General features: G+C 38.5%; 2 protein-coding genes across 12 annotated transcripts in view; one reads left to right on the top strand and one right to left on the bottom strand.

Moving 5' to 3' along the window:
- Positions 1–160: 160 nt before the first annotated feature.
- LOC123876254 (neurobeachin) overlaps positions 161–15,778 on the bottom strand; it is a 507,523-nt gene continuing 491,905 nt past the window's right edge. For all 11 annotated transcript variants that reach the window (XM_045922451.1, XM_045922447.1, XM_045922450.1 and 8 more), the window contains 12 exons: positions 11,263–11,375; positions 10,243–10,383; positions 7,246–7,365; positions 6,913–7,132; positions 6,217–6,527; positions 5,595–5,718; positions 5,074–5,235; positions 4,488–4,617; positions 3,872–4,005; positions 3,286–3,482; positions 2,591–2,742; positions 161–2,059 (listed from right to left, as the gene is read on the bottom strand). In XM_045922451.1, the coding sequence (XP_045778407.1) occupies positions 1,969–2,059; positions 2,591–2,742; positions 3,286–3,482; positions 3,872–4,005; positions 4,488–4,617; positions 5,074–5,235; positions 5,595–5,718; positions 6,217–6,527; positions 6,913–7,132; positions 7,246–7,365; positions 10,243–10,383; positions 11,263–11,375 (1,895 nt within the window). In that variant the 3' untranslated portion in view covers positions 161–1,968. The remainder of the gene's footprint in view (positions 2,060–2,590; positions 2,743–3,285; positions 3,483–3,871; positions 4,006–4,487; positions 4,618–5,073; positions 5,236–5,594; positions 5,719–6,216; positions 6,528–6,912; positions 7,133–7,245; positions 7,366–10,242; positions 10,384–11,262; positions 11,376–15,778) is intronic.
- Positions 14,276–15,778, top strand: part of LOC123876258 (facilitated trehalose transporter Tret1-2 homolog) — a 56,231-nt gene continuing 54,728 nt past the window's right edge. Inside the window, exon 1 of the mRNA XM_045922466.1 lies at positions 14,276–14,537. Within this exon, the coding sequence (XP_045778422.1) occupies positions 14,497–14,537 (41 nt within the window). The 5' untranslated portion in view covers positions 14,276–14,496. The remainder of the gene's footprint in view (positions 14,538–15,778) is intronic.

Raw genomic sequence — 15,778 nt, 5'->3', positions numbered from 1 at the left:
ATTATTAAATAGACTACATTATTTTTTGTAGCTCACTTAATAAAAACACCTTATTTACTAATAAAAAATATAAAGTGAATACTCGGATCGGCTGTTTACCGGTCATATACCTGCTTAAATAATTTAAAAAGAAAATAAAGGAAATAAATAAAAAGCAACATAAGTCAATATGACCATTTAATAAAAACCAAAAAAAAAGGATAAACATTAAGTACAACAATATAAGTCAATTTCATTAAGTACTAAGCCTACCCATCACCAATGAATAAGAAAACAAAATAGGAATGGTTCTTGAAAACATTTTCAAATTCAATTACTTGAACTAATACTTTAATTGCTTAAATAATAATGCTTTAGTAATACCATAAACAAATTCAAAATATTTGAATAAATAATAATACAGTAAAATATTGCACATAAATAATTTCAATTAAGTATCTCAAAAAGTCTTCAGTTGAATAAAATAATGGACGTCTTGAAGAGATCGCAATAAAGGAAAAGTAACTATGGCACTAAAAATATGTTTAATACTAAAAAAAAATTGGTCAAGCAATATTATACAAATAAAAATCATTTTATAAATAAAACTGGAATGTCAAAATGTAAAATTTAACTTATACAATATTATATTTTATCTACATACCAACTGCAGCTGCTTTTTATATCGATTGATTTAAATGTAAAAGAAATGAATGCTAAACATTTCCAACATTTATCTAACACTATAATAATATATTATTATTTATAATTAAATTATGTATAATTATTTTTGTGAAGTTCTTCACTATTGAATGGTTCAAATAAGTATTTTAGTTTCGTTTTGGCGCTAACTACTGGTACTTTAAAACACCTTGATAAAAAATGGCGGTCTCATAGCAGCTATCTTGTTTGGCGGCCATTTAAACTGATGGTAGCGTTATTTCTGTTCGCAAGAAGATCCTTTCATTTCGCGCTCAAAGAAGTATTCTTTCAAAAACATTTTATTTATGAAAAAAAAAGATTTCTTTACCAATTTCAATAGTGAAGAACAGTACAAATATAATGTTAGAAAATCTGCTCATTTACGCAAACTAACTCTTACTACTGCTTAATAACGCTTTAGCAATCAATATAGAACCTAAAATATACTCCACGAAAACTTTTAAATACCAAAATCTCATTTTAATAAATCACAATTAAACGAGTCAGAGAACTTCGCATTGTGACAGAATATTTTTGTTCCAAATGTAGAAAGCGTTAATTTCTTACCGGTTGGTTACAGTTCTACTTATAATGGCGGGAATTTTGACATTTAAAAGTTTTTGCGCCTCTTATGAAAATGGCAGACAACCATAGACAACACGGTTTACAAACGTCAAAACAGCACGAACGAATTTCAGTTTTATTTCCAGAAGGTAAGGTAGAACATTGGTTGTTCCATTTTAGCCATATTAATGTGAATGGGAATTAGGTAGTAGGTACGTAAAACTTGCGAGATAAAGCTATCTTATTTGCAATACATTGTATTCGGAAAATTTTGGGAACCTATCGTATTATCAGCAAAGGAAAACCCCTTACAGGAAAGGGCTTATGACCCTCAATAATGAGTCAAGACCCCTTTAAAGGGGTTTCCATAGTAATGAGGAATACAACGCAGAGAGATGAGATACAGCTGTGGTTAGTGCTTGCGGAACTAACTACACCTATATCTGCTATCAGTGTCGTAGACATAATATTATTCTCCTGTTGTTCATTGCTGAGACTATTGATTAGATTAGATCTAACATTCACATGCTGTCATTTTCACAATATTGCCAGCGGAAAAGAACAGTATGATTATTATTAACCTGTGTAAATCCTGACACTTAAAATTAACTAAAATAAGACAATCAATTTTAAGCTCTATCCTAATTGAAATAAAAGCGATATTCGTTTGTCGTTAGAGGTTGTCTTGTGATGTTAGACGCTAAAGCTAAGGTATTCCCAGCCTCAGTAGCGCTGCTGGTACTCGTGGTGCCATCTGTTGAAGTCTATGTGGAACACCACAAGGGAACCGTTCTCCAGACCGGCTAGCAGGAACCTAGAAGAATATCAAAAAGATACACTTTAGAATCTTACAAAGAAGCAACCGCGCATCCACCAAAGTGGGCACGATGGACATGCCCACAACCCTAATAGACTTGTGACGTCATACTCTAACGGTCTGCTTTACAGTTGTAAAATTGTAATTTTTGTTAGTGAAAACATATAAATTTTACAGGTTTACTAATGTACTAGTGCTCGTTCCACGGCTTCGCCCACCTGGAACTATACACTGCACAAAACTTGGTCAGGGCGTCATAATATATTTTGTAAAGATCTCCTTTGTAGGAATGCACTATGTCGATTATAAGCGAGTTCATGCTCCGACTCACACTTGGCCGATTTTCGGGAGGCTGTGCCCACAACCTTTTTTGAGATCTGGATCTGCGCCTGTCTGCCAATCCGCATTGGGCCAGCGTGGCAGACTATGGCCTAGCCCTAAACCCTTCTCACTCTGAGAAGAGACCCGTGCTCAGTAGTGGGCCGGTAATGATCATGCTGTTGATGATAAGAAAGTAAGGAAGTTTACCTCTGGTCGTGGGAAAGAGCAAGACTGGTGACCGGAGCGCCGGCGGGCGGGAAGGCGTACAGCGGCGCCAGCGTGAAGGCGCGCCACACCTCCACCACGCCCGCGTCGCCGCCGCACACGAGGTATTCGCCACAACGCGATAGCACCAGACACTGGAACGAACATACATATATACAGGTCAAACATATAACCCTCTTTTTGGGCTTCGCCGCAGTCGGGTAAAAATACCGCTAAAATGGCTCTTCTGCGATTCGGTCATCGTAAAAAAAAGCTTTCGAATAAAATAAATAAAACAAAGAAAACGTTTCAAATCACTAGATATACCTAAAGATAGATTATTCCTAAGCATTCATCACTTTATCTTTTTTCTACACTACCATTATGGCAGAGTGCGCAAAACAAAATTGGGTATTAGCCTGAATCTATTTCAAATATTCGCTGTGAAAGGACACACCTGTATGAGGAAACTTTGATTAAGATAACCAGTTCTACCCCAGATAATCAACTGGTGCTACTATTTTTTCTTTAAGTTAATAGTTAAAGCCTAGAACAAAATTTAAACATGTCTCTAGTGCTGTTTTTGCCATGATTATTTATTTTATGGGATAGCAAGGGTAGAATAGAAGGGTAGTTACTTAGTACAATTTACAAAAAATACCAGGAATACAGAAAACGCTAAGAGGAAGAACTCTTACCTGGAAGTTATCATTATGAGTCTCGTGCCGTAATCTCCGTCCGTTCAACGTGAACGCAGCTAGATGTCCTTTTGCGTACGCCACCACAACCACTCCTTCCCTGGACAACGCTAACTGTTGAGGACTTGTCACTCCTTCCGCTGCGACTAGCGAGCGTAGGAGCTCACCGAATGTCGTATGAATTAGGACTGGGCCATCTAGAATAAAAGAGTTCAGGTTAAATAATAATCCAGTATCTGAAGGGAGATCGCAAGATCCATTGTAAAGTAATATAACAGTAATGTACAAGTAAAGCCCTTACATATTATGATACCCCCATTTGGTATAGTTATCTTACTTTGAAAATTGAAACATATTTTAATATTTTTTTGTGACGTAACCACAAATTCAGTTTTCTGATTTTTTCCTTTACCTGTGCTAGTGCTGTGCTAGACCTAGTTACTGACCTGCCAAATTTCATAATTCTAGGTTAACGGGAAGTAAGCTATAGCTTTTCTTGATAGACAGACAACAAAGTGATCCTATAAGGGTTCCGTTTTACCTTTTGAGGTATGGATCCCTAAAAATAAGTTTGGTTAATACTTACTGACTGAGGAGGATATGACCAAGCCAAGTTCAGCTGAAACGAGCACGCCGTTTAGTGGTGCGTCGTGCCCCGTCAGCGTGACGCGAGGCGCGGGCGTTTCACCTTCACCCACTATGCCTCCGTGACGGGCAGACCTGGAGGAAAACATACATATTAGGAAACCGTTACTAAGTGATTACCTTCTGGACGATTCCGAAATATACGATAATCTGATTGCTACTATCTCACTAGTTATGCTCATAAGTTGACAAACCTTTCTCTTTTTAGGGATTCCTACCTGGAGCGTGCCAACGGGAGCCTAACTAACCACCAAGACTCCACTGTCCATCCATTCGTCCATCTGTCTGTCAGAGGGCTGTATCTTGTGAACCGTAATGGATAGGTAGGGTTGAATTTTTTACAGAATGTATATTTTGGATATTGCTGCTATGATAACAGATTGTTATTTCTTGTACGGTGGTAAGAAATCATTCGTGTGCGAGTCCGACTCGCACTTGACCGATCTTTATTTTAGTTACCAACTTGTACTTTAATTATTTAACCTCACTTTAATCGCTTGATATGCAACTGACCCTAAGATCTAGCCTTTGTGGTGTATATCAATTTGGTGACTTACCAATGCCATAGCAGCACAGTGCAGTCTTCAGAGCCAGACGCGATGTAGCAGTCCGATGTGATGTTACATTCAGAACGCGACACGCACGTCACCACGCCGTAGTGGCCGAATATTATCTGTACTATTTTCGCTGGAAAACAACAAATTCTAGCTCAGAATATGCTTTAATATTTCACATAGATTTAAAAACGCCATTACGGCCGAAATTTATTTCATTGAAAAACGAGCATGAGTGGAGTACCTCATAAATTTGATACTGACAATGGAACCTAATTTATGTTACTTTATAGTGAAGAAAAATCATACATTATTAATGTAAAGAACGGCTATTCCGAATAAAAATCGTGTTCTACAAAACTGTCAAAACAAAATACCAAATTATAAGCAAAGACTAGAATCATGAAATTTTTGTTTGAAAGGCCAATCTAGTGAGAGTACATAGAGATTGTCCGCTTAAACGTACTTGGTTTACGGAATTCCGTCAGGTTTTGTGCATTTTAATATTGATCGTTCCAAAGGTGTATGATTATTATTAACAAATTGATAATCTGGTAATTTGAAATCGTTTTAATTGAAAAATAGTTACCCGTCTCAGTAGAGAATACTCGGAAGCTGTTGTCCCAGAAACCAGCGGCGATGAGGAAGCGCGAGTCGACGGTCGTCACGAAGCAATTGCTTCGCGCGCGTACTCGTTGCGAGAAATTGTCGCCCAGCTGACGACGCGACAACGCCTGCGCGCCGCCTGCCGCTAAACGTACAAACATGTTATCATCATATTATCATTGTGATTACAAAATGGTGGTAATTTCGTCTAACTCGAAATTTAGAAATTAAAATAATCAATCAAATAAAATAAGTAGTTCCGCCAAGTACAATCTCGATGTATTAGGCCCGATATCTACTTAAGTGGAGCGGAGAGGAGTGTTCAGTTTATGACGTGAAAAAATAATACTTTGATTGGTCCGCATAATATATCTGTGCTCATTTTTTATTATAGCAGATTAAGCTTTTGGTTTCTTGCAGACTTTAAGATTTTTATGGTAGGATATCAAAATTTATCCGGTAGAGGACAGTCACAGTTAAGCAGCAGGATCTCAGCGGACTTACCCCACACAGGGTCCATAAGAAGAGGGTGATGAGGCGGCGGATGGTCCGCGTGGCGCGCGGGCGCGGAGTGCGCGCAGCCGCCGCCCACCCAGCGGTGCGCCGCGAACGCGCGCGCTGCGCTTACCTGTCATGATTGACAATAATACTGTCATAATGCCCAAAAAAAAAGAAGTGTAATATTTTCAGGGTGAATGCATGTAAGTATCTTTATTCCACCTTAACTTCTGAATGCCTTTTTTTTTTTGTTGACGCTGGGGAATGCATTTAGGCAACTCCCCCGGAAGCTAGCCAGCCAACCGTAAGGCAGCCAGCCAGCTGAGGGAGGGTATGTGGGAATGCCTAAACAAATTTAGATGTACGGAGTTTCGTTAGAATCCTTAAAATATCCTGAGTGACACTAGCTGTAATTTTTTTGAATTTTTGTTTTCGTCCATTGTTCCCATCAAATTGAGAAGAACACAAAACGAAAATTAAAATTTAGTTTCCAGTCAATGTTTTTAGGAATTTTCAATTTGTAAACCCTACCAAGACTATATTGTGATGGAAAAAGTTGTATTTTGAGTTTCGATACAAATATGTTAACAAACTTGTGTAAAACATTAGGTAATTAAGAATTACTTACAGTAACAGCAGCGGGCATAGCCAACTGCGGATAAGTATTCGCTGATACATGAACGACAGCCGCATTTGAGGGTAGCTTCAGCCTCAAGCAGACATCGTCAGGCGCCGCCGCGAACATCAGAGGTGCCAGATGCATAGTCGACGCCCGCGGAGGGTGGGGCTCGCTTAGCAGTTGCGCAGGAGTTTGGCCAAAGCTTCGGATTTGGTCTTCAATCGCTGCTCGGGTTATTGGATCAGTGATCTGGTCTAGCCGTACTCCGCCTTCGTATGTTAGGTAGTAGAATACGTTTGTGGCACGTACTGCTTCGGGACCTGTAGATTGCAAAGAAATTTTCATTTCGCATGTGCAGAGGAGTAAATTGCTTCTATTTCTTTGAAAACGTGGAACATAAGGCAAGTTCACGGGTATCCATCTTTTTTGAAGATCCTGGATCCTCTGAACAATTACTCTGAGAGAGTTTCAGTGATTGATTATATTGTATCATTCAAATAGCATGCGGTGTCTTCTCTATGATGTCATATGAGTTTATCTTAAGATTTTATTCCCAAAATAGCACAAAAGATACACCATAGATTAGATATAGAAAGAACAAATACACAGTCCACATGTACTAGTATTTAGATTTCTAACATACTCTTTTTTTTTATCTAACATTCTAACCTTTTTTTCTAACATTCTCTTTTAGCATTATCTTACCTCTCTGCTTATAGCCAAAAATCAAATCGATCCACTGGTGCAGCTGACAGCTCACAAATTCCGACTCTAACGCCATGCGGTTGATTCTCACGAACTCCTCCGCAGAGGAAGCCCAGGGCGGAAGAATGACATCTCCCGAAGGTGACTCAGGAATTCCCAGTTTGTACCCTGAACTGTTTACTAGCATTTCCGGTAGGAAGAACAATTCTGGTATCAGTTCCTGGAAAGAGAAGGTTTTATGTTGAAGGTTCACTTGTGTCTAATAGTAAAATCGGTATGCATGATAGTTTCGATGGCAGGTGTCAATAACAGCTTCCAAAGTGCTAATCTTACCTTGACGTCGGAGGTGTCTCTCTGGCAGTTCTTCCACGAGAGAGCGATGGAAGAAAACAGCCGGTTGGGATGATCGAACTTGCCGCCGTGCAGGGCCAGGAACATTGTCGTCATTGGTTCCTGTAGATAAAACAACATAGTTTAGATTGGATTGAATGCATTTAAATTTTAAAGTATAAACGTAAATGGAATTCTGTTTTAGAAATCAGAATAAATTTTTTGAACGAAACCCGTATCCAACCAACATTTAGCTATAAGTTATTCAAACTAGTTAAATTAGTAAACATGAAATTCCTTCATTTATCCACTTGTTTGGTCCAATATAAATTACGCTATCTTGGCTTTACATACCTATAAGTGACCCACCCCGGCTTTGCACGAGTAGCTTATTGCGATTTTCGTACCTAACGGATCTCATGCATATACTCAGGAATAATGTAGGTTTCTACTGGTGACAGAATTTTTAAAATTGGTTCAGTTGTTCCAGAGATTATTTACTACAAACGAACTTACAAACTTTAAAAAGTATAGATTACGTTCGTTGAATTTTTTCAGGCGCTATAAACTGAATCTATGGACGTATTTGGTAGATATGTAAAGTTTAACAAGCTTTGATCGTAAAGGCGCGTTTCATTTGCGTCTAACGCGTTTCAAAAGCATATGAAGACATCGTCGTGTGTATAGCCCCTTAGGAATTCTCGTCATTATAATCGCCTTTGAATAACATGCATTCTATTTCCATAACATCCAAAAACGTCCACACTTTTACCCGTATACAGTATACAGAAGCCGTCGCATTGAATTTCGCGTTCCCCGCACATCTGTTGGCACGTATAAGCACGCACGCTGCAATTGTTTTGACGTGGCTCGCGTCTAGTTAATGTTACACGTAATTTAGTATGACCAGTGTACGGGGCTACAGTGTGGTATGCTTTGACGATACTATTTAGCTTAAATGTGGTCGAGATTACCTTTGAGGAGTATAATTGCAGTCATAACTTATTAGGAAGATAAAAGAAGTCAGAAGTTGTATTTGTTCACATATAAATTGAGTGAGTACACTGGAAATGACAGACAAACTATCCACTAGCTCTTCAACTAAGTATCTCAAGAAAGACAGGACTATCCACAGTAACTCAGGGAACTGGTCAATTTATTCATATCCTAATGTTGATTGCTATTTGCTAGCAACTTTACCAAATAAAAGCCCACTTCCCGCTATCTTCTTGAGGTTGTCAGTCTAGCGGTTTGGAGGTCGTCCCACACTGTTTAATATAAACCACCCCTACTTTTAATTAAATAAGAATGTTTCTCTACCGTGTAAAGTAGCTCCCTCGTGTATTGTAGGTCCCATTAAATTTAATTGTATCATATTTAATAGCGATTTGGAAGGGAACATAAATCACAGGTTTTTTGTAGTAAGAGAGTGCGTGGTGTGAAAATGAACGAATGTTGCGTTCAGCGTCGCCTCAGAGTATAAATCATGCGCGCGAGAGACACACTTCATTACGCTTTTAATTTTACGATGCACGCATTATACTGTACTACTATACTATATGTAGCCAGACTACAAGCGTTTTTGAGATTTTTATATTGTAGATTGCTAAATTTATGTTGGTAAGTTACCTACCAACATAAATTTAGCATTTTAACTGCCGATATATTTTCGACTCAGTTGCATATGAGTCGTGGTCACGACGGGAAATTTCAACAGTCTATCAGTGGTTTAACGTTGTGTATGCAGTTTTAGGTTTTCTTGACAGACAGACGGACAGACAGACGGACAGACAGACAGACAGATGTACAGACAGACAGACGTACAGACAGACAGATGGACAGATAGACAGACAGACAGACAACAAAGTGATCCTATAAGGGTTCCGTTTTTCCTTTTGACGTACGGAACCCTAAAAATGACAAAAAATAATAATTTGCCGAATTGATTTTAAGAAAAAATTTCCTCTAGCACTAACACCACGCCTTTCTCAGTCATGTTAATGGCGCCTACAGAGTGCTTTATTAAGACAATCCCGTTTCTAAATCTGTCCGAATAGCCCTGAAATCATTAACGCGACACAAACAAAATGGAAACTGAATACAGAGGAAATGAAAATAATTATCACAGGCATTATCTTCAACCAATATTTGCTTTCACCCGCGTGAAGTATGCGTGGTGTTCTGCATTTATCAATTTATCCCTCTGCAAATTAGTTCTTATTGAATTTATTTGTGTGGCAATGTTTTCTTTTCATTATTCTGTGAAACAAGAACTCCTTATTCTTAGGTATTAGGTATTCTTAGGTAGTTCGTGCGAAGTTTTGGGTGGATTGATCGGATCGTCCGATGGAATTTGTTTATCTGGTTGACTGTGTACATAGTGGTGGCTACATCAGAACTTTGAACTTCACCAATTCGTATTGAGTCATGTTGATACTTTTGTATTTCTAGGATGCTAAACCTGACCCAGAAAAACCTTTTGAATAGGATCTACCAAAGGGCGAGAAGGTATGAAATGTTAAGGAATAAAACTTGAAGATTTAATCACAATCAAAAGAATAAAAGGATTGGTCTAAACTCTAATGGTATTACTGAATTGGAAATTAAGGGATGGCTAAAAGCGGAAAAGGGTATATATACAAAGGAAGCATTAGGCTGATGATAAAGCAGACGTCTAGGTCACTATGGTCGGGAAATGTTCAAAATAAAGTAATTCAGGTACGATGTAGGCGCGGCGGCTTTAGTTCAGCGCGCCGATCGGCTGTGGCCCACACACTGCTCTACTCGCGCAATTAATCGCGACGCGCCGCACTAGGTCGCTTGCCTTTGCAACGCGATGGACGTTGAAACTGTAGCAGCGTGCGCGCTATTGCATATTTACCGACAAAATAGGGAGCGATGGGCATGAACGAGGAACTCAGCCAAACTACGTCTCTGCCTCCGTTCCTCGCGTCTTCCCATGCCACACGGGCAGGGTGTGGACGGGGGGTAAAGACTCACGATTCGTATCAGCCAGTTGAGCACGAAGGCGGCGGTGGAGTAGTGCGTGCCGTAGTGGAAGGGCGGTGTGGACTCGTGCTCCCACGTGTTGTACCGCTCCTCGAAGTAGGCGCGGCGGCTTGGGTTCAGCGCGCCGATCGGCTGTTGAAGTTTAAAAAAAATTAACAAGATAGTTTAAACTAAGGCCTTATACTCTTAAAAAATATATTTGTCGGATCCAGACACAAATATCCGACATATATAAATAAAAGAGTTATCGACATGTCGGCCATGTTGCAATTGTCGTGTATCATAATGTCAAAAGTCCTCTGATTGTGAAGTGGTTGAGATTTATAGAGCGTATTTTGATATTACTCAGACTTAAGTTTTAGCTAAAAGGAGACAGATTTATATCAGTGATTATAACGCTCTCTCGTTTTAACAGAGTCAAGTCTGAGGAAAGGCAAAGTTCGCTCGATAGATCTCAGCCTCGATACGTTTAGCATCGTTCAACGTTTGCGAGAAGTATTGAAAGTCTTTAGTTACATCGGAAGGCACAAATAGGAAGTGTTCTAAATGACCTAAAATCTGAATCTACATTGTATCCGTTCTAGTTTTTCTTATGCTCAGAATTTACTGTGTTACCGTTCGACTGAAATTGTAAAACCGTCAAGTGCGCAAAATTATGTATCTAGCGCTATAAATTAAAAAAAATTAACTTTTACAAATTTTGCATGATTATAATATGCACTTTGCTAGGATTATAAATTTCGCATTTACTGTCCGTCACGTGAACCAAACTATAATAAACTGGCTCAAGACCGTCGGTGTAATTTTTCGCATTTTTTTTCTGGACCTCGATAAAAAAATTCAACGGTATTCGGGCCCGACTTAAAATTACTTGCCGACCTATAGATGAATATAGTAATCCTCACTTGGCCAACGAAGTTGACTATGGCCTAACTCTTCTTCTCGTTTGGGAAGAGCCCCAGGCTCAGTAATGGATCGGCGAAAGGTTGGGACGGTGAAGATGATGCGTACCTTAGATAAATCTCTGTAGTTGGATGGCTGGCTGAGGTCAAGCTCTTCGCTCTCGTAGTTGGTGAGCACCCAGGGGAACACCGGGTACTGGTTCAAATCGTTGTATGTGCGACCTGGCGACAAAAACATAAATCCATATTAATATTATAGACTAGTAGATGATACACGCACCTTCGTCCGTGTGACTTTAGATTGTTTGAATCCCGCGGGAACTCTTTGGTTTTCCGGGATAAAAAGTAGCCAAAGTATTTGTTAAGTCAGGGTATAAGGCTCTTCTTCTTCTCTCTGGGCTGGTTTCCGCACACTTAAACGTTTACGTTTGTTGTGCGTGAGTTGCCCTCCCCGCTGAAGTCTTTCACTCCAGCCATCCAATCTCACTTCAGAAGCCGAGTAGACCGCCCAGGTTGCCGAGTGCTACATGGAGTGAGGTTAGGGATTTCAAAAGAGTATAAGCTATATTCCTTTCAGCCAAGTCCGGCCAGCAGTTTTTGCGTGAAAGAGTAGCAAACATACACATACACACATACAAAACTTTCACCTTTATTATATTAGTGTGATCCTAAAGTTTATCTGTCTGTCTGCTAGCTTTTTATGGCCTATTTGTGTAACCAATTTTGACGAAATTTGGTTCAGAGATAGCTTGCATTTTGAAGACGGACATACCTACTTAGACTACTTTTGGTCCAGCATTGGATGTCTATCGATTGATGTAGAACTTAGAAGACGCAACGATGCAAAAACGTCTTTTCTTAGTTTTATCTAGGTAATAAGAAAAATCAAGTTGTTTCATTTCGCAAAACTGTCATTATTTCAACTTAGTAAGTATCTATTAACATAATTGGATACTATAAGTCCGTTTATTGGAAATCTAGTTTAATAACCGTATCTACCTATAATTAACGATACGCTCAATAAATGATCTCTATCACAAATCATAATGATACAATTAATTACTGTAAACAACCGCAAATCTGTTCAAAATTAAAAACTTTCCAAACGTAGTGATGGGCTATGAAATTGTAAAATTTATGTATGAAATTTTAGAAGTTATAAAATCCCATAATGACCTCGACGAAAATCGAACCCGGGAGTCAACAGTTTACCACTGCGTTTGAGAAGTTTTTAATCTTTAACAAACATATCTATAAAATTTTATAAATATGTTAATCCTCTTCCATCACAGACTGCATCGTCACTTACCACCAGGTGAGATCAAAGTCAAGCGCCGACTTTCAATCAAAAATCAGAGGAGACCATTTGCGCAGAAGATATTAAGTATAGACGCCAACAAAGCGACCCTAAACCCTTTCTCACTAGTCATTAAATTCTCCTCAACCTGGTTTGCCTGGTAGAGTACTGGTATGTAGAGACGATTATAAATAGATATTAAGTAAGTAATAAGTATAGTGAATTGAGAATAGAATATATTCTTATTCAAGTAAACTTTTACAAGTGCTTTTGAATCGTCAACACCACCACTGGTTCGGAATGCCGTTCCTAACGAGAAGAACCAGCAAGAAACTCGGCGGTTGCTCTTTTCAAGTGTTCAATTTACAATAATATGCCATTCTATACAAGCAATTGCCGTGTATTGCTGGAGCGATTCAAATCCATGCTATTACACCTATATGTGCGTATACACAGGTGTAATCTCTATTCTCTAACTTTCTGATGGGACCGGAGAGACATCAAGCGCAGGACCAGCAGTTTTACGTGTTCTCTGAGGCAACACTGCCTTTGCAACTTTGGCCTGCTACCGAGATTTCTTGATAGAAAAACTCAGTAAATTCAAAAAAAGAACAGTGGCTAGCAACAGTCGTCGAAGGATGAATTGACAAACGGTTGCGCTATCACCACCATGGTAAGGTCGATACTTCATTGCGGTTGAAACTGAGGTCGAGAGAAATTTGACCTAAATTAATGTTGCTAAATAGATATAATTGTTATACGATTTATGGAGATTACATATTCCTACTTCTATGATATTTTTAATAAGTACGACAAGCGCAATTTTAAAATATGGCGTTGAATTTAAAGAAAACAGAATAGTAATTTTGAACACGCACATTATTAAAAAAAAAAACGAATGTAATTTTAATATATTAACAGTGAAATCTTAATGCCTTTACGCCTCAATAGTACATTCTGTATACATATTATGATTTCTTCGTGCTAATAGCCTGTTATGTGTAGTTGACACACAATAACTAATTTGACGTTTAGATAAAGGTACATAATAGGTATACCGGCCCAGTGGGTCCAACACTTGACAGAAAGAAGTATCTTTGTACCTAAGAACTTCCTAAATATGACAGACAATTTTCAGCTGTTAGCCCTAATTCACACGAGCGTTAAAAAAGCGTTGCGTTAAAACCCGGCGTTGCGTTGAAAATACAACAGTGCGCGATAAAAAAGCGTTGCCGTGTGAACAGATACTTGGGAATGCATTTGTTCTATTTGAACGCTTTTTTAAAGGACGTTAAAAAAGCTCTCGTATGAATGAGGCCTTAGCCTGTAAGATTTGCCGTGAAAGAAAAGAAAGGGACTTGGTCTGTGGTGGCGTTTGCAGGCGCGCGTGTTGTGCCTTTTTGGAGTGTTTTTTGTTGGAAGTGGCCGGTTTTTGTGTTCTGCTGGTGTTTATTGGTGGTGGAACTGACTGGAAGGCGCTCTAGAGGGGCGCCGCGTATGTGTCGGCGGGCGCCGGCGCAGACGGAGTCCGTGCTTATACATATTATAGTTTCCCTAACTTGTAAATAACTACAAACTTGACATTGGCTGGTCAGTGTAAGGTCAGACAAGAGAGAAAAAAAAGCAAAGAAAGTCTGTAAGTTCCTACTAAACTATAAATTATTTATTTCCTTGCAATGCAATCGGCCTGCACTTTGACCGACACCGATCGGCGCGAGATCGGTGTCGGTCAAAGCCGCTTATCGCGCGCTGTCCCACTGTAAGTCTCAGCTGAATGGACCTATTGTTGTTTTCACGTGACCCGCGCCTTCTCATTTCCCATCTAATACCCGGCCATTCGTCAAACGAGTGCCTACTTTCGCAGTCGCGACCACGCCTACTGATCACTTTACAAATTACAAAAAAAAAACAAAAAAAAAGCAAAGTGAGAGTGAACTCTAAACGAAAGTGAACTGTCAAATGCGATAACCATTTTGCAATAGGAATGACGTCAAAGTTTTCGCGCGGGAAAACTTTTTCATCTGTGCATGTGAAGTGTCAAGTGATATGCGTAGACTCCCTAAACGTATTCTGAGAATGTTAAAAAGGTAATGTTTTTTTTTTAAATTAGCCTTTTCGCTCTGGGTACTAATTTATTTATAAAGTGAACAACTTTTTTTATCTTATTAAATAAGAGGATAATCTTGGGAAATTAATCAACAAAGGACCTTTTTTTCGTGATAATGGATAGGTTGATGTTTTTAGTCGACTGGTGCACGCAATGTCCGATGTCACTGACCTTCTGCGATTAATTGGTAAATAGAAGATAACCTAGAGATAACCCTGCTAAGTATAGATGTCCAGGAACATAAAGGGATAGTACCTACCTACAGTATTTTGCTGGTTATTCTCAAATGACCAGTAGTAGATAGGTACTAATAAAGTAAACACATAGACATTCTTTGCGCGCAAGATTCTAGGTACAATAAATTTGCAGAATTACTATAGGAATAGAGGACTCAAAAAATGTTTATCATTTTCTACCTAGTTCAATGATGAAACGGCGGCAGTAGGTATAAATCAGTATACGATTGACCTAGGCAATTTTACTACTTTTTTTAGAGTATATTTAGTCCAAAGCCAAATCTTTGACTTCTGCCCCGAACTTTTATCTATCTTAAGAGATCCTGTAATTTAATTTTATAAATTCAGTTTTGGACTAGGGTTAATCTTAATATGCATCGACATAATGTATTCATTTTTTCCAATAATAAAATAAACATATCCAATACGTAGGTACTACATGTATTAAAATTGTGATTTCAATGTTTTTAGACTTAGTAATATTTTCATTCATAAATTACATAAAAATCTAGACTTTTACTAGGTATTTAATGTCTCCCTCATAAAAACCGACTATAACTAAATCTATTAACAGACCAGAACGTTAGGAAACCGGCTCAGAAATGGCACAGCAATTATAATGAGGCAATTGTCAAAGGAGATATAAATTACAGTCGTATTGTTGTGTAAATCTATGTAACTACTTAAGCAGGTACATATTTTCTTACCTTTCTAACTATTTGAAAAGAAAAGAGAGGAGCGACTTTCTTTTTTCACTTTGCTAATTTTAGCAGCTAGCTAGAGCAGCGCTGAACAAAATACAGTTAGCCTTAATGATTGCCAACCTCCGATAGGAGATGGCACTAGACGAACAAGTGTAAATTAAAAATTTATAACACCCCCGACGATCAAAAGTATCTGAGTTTTCCAAAACATCATTTTCAAATAAATAATTATGTATTTAGGCAACGTCCATCAGAACAGCTTGACATTTGTCTATTGACAT

Source organism: Maniola jurtina, chromosome 21 (assembly GCF_905333055.1).
Source record: "Maniola jurtina chromosome 21, ilManJurt1.1, whole genome shotgun sequence".
Lineage (NCBI taxonomy): Eukaryota > Metazoa > Arthropoda > Insecta > Lepidoptera > Nymphalidae > Maniola > Maniola jurtina.
The sequence above is the reverse complement of the archived record's forward strand: the minus strand, read 5'-3'. Positions and strand labels throughout refer to the sequence as shown.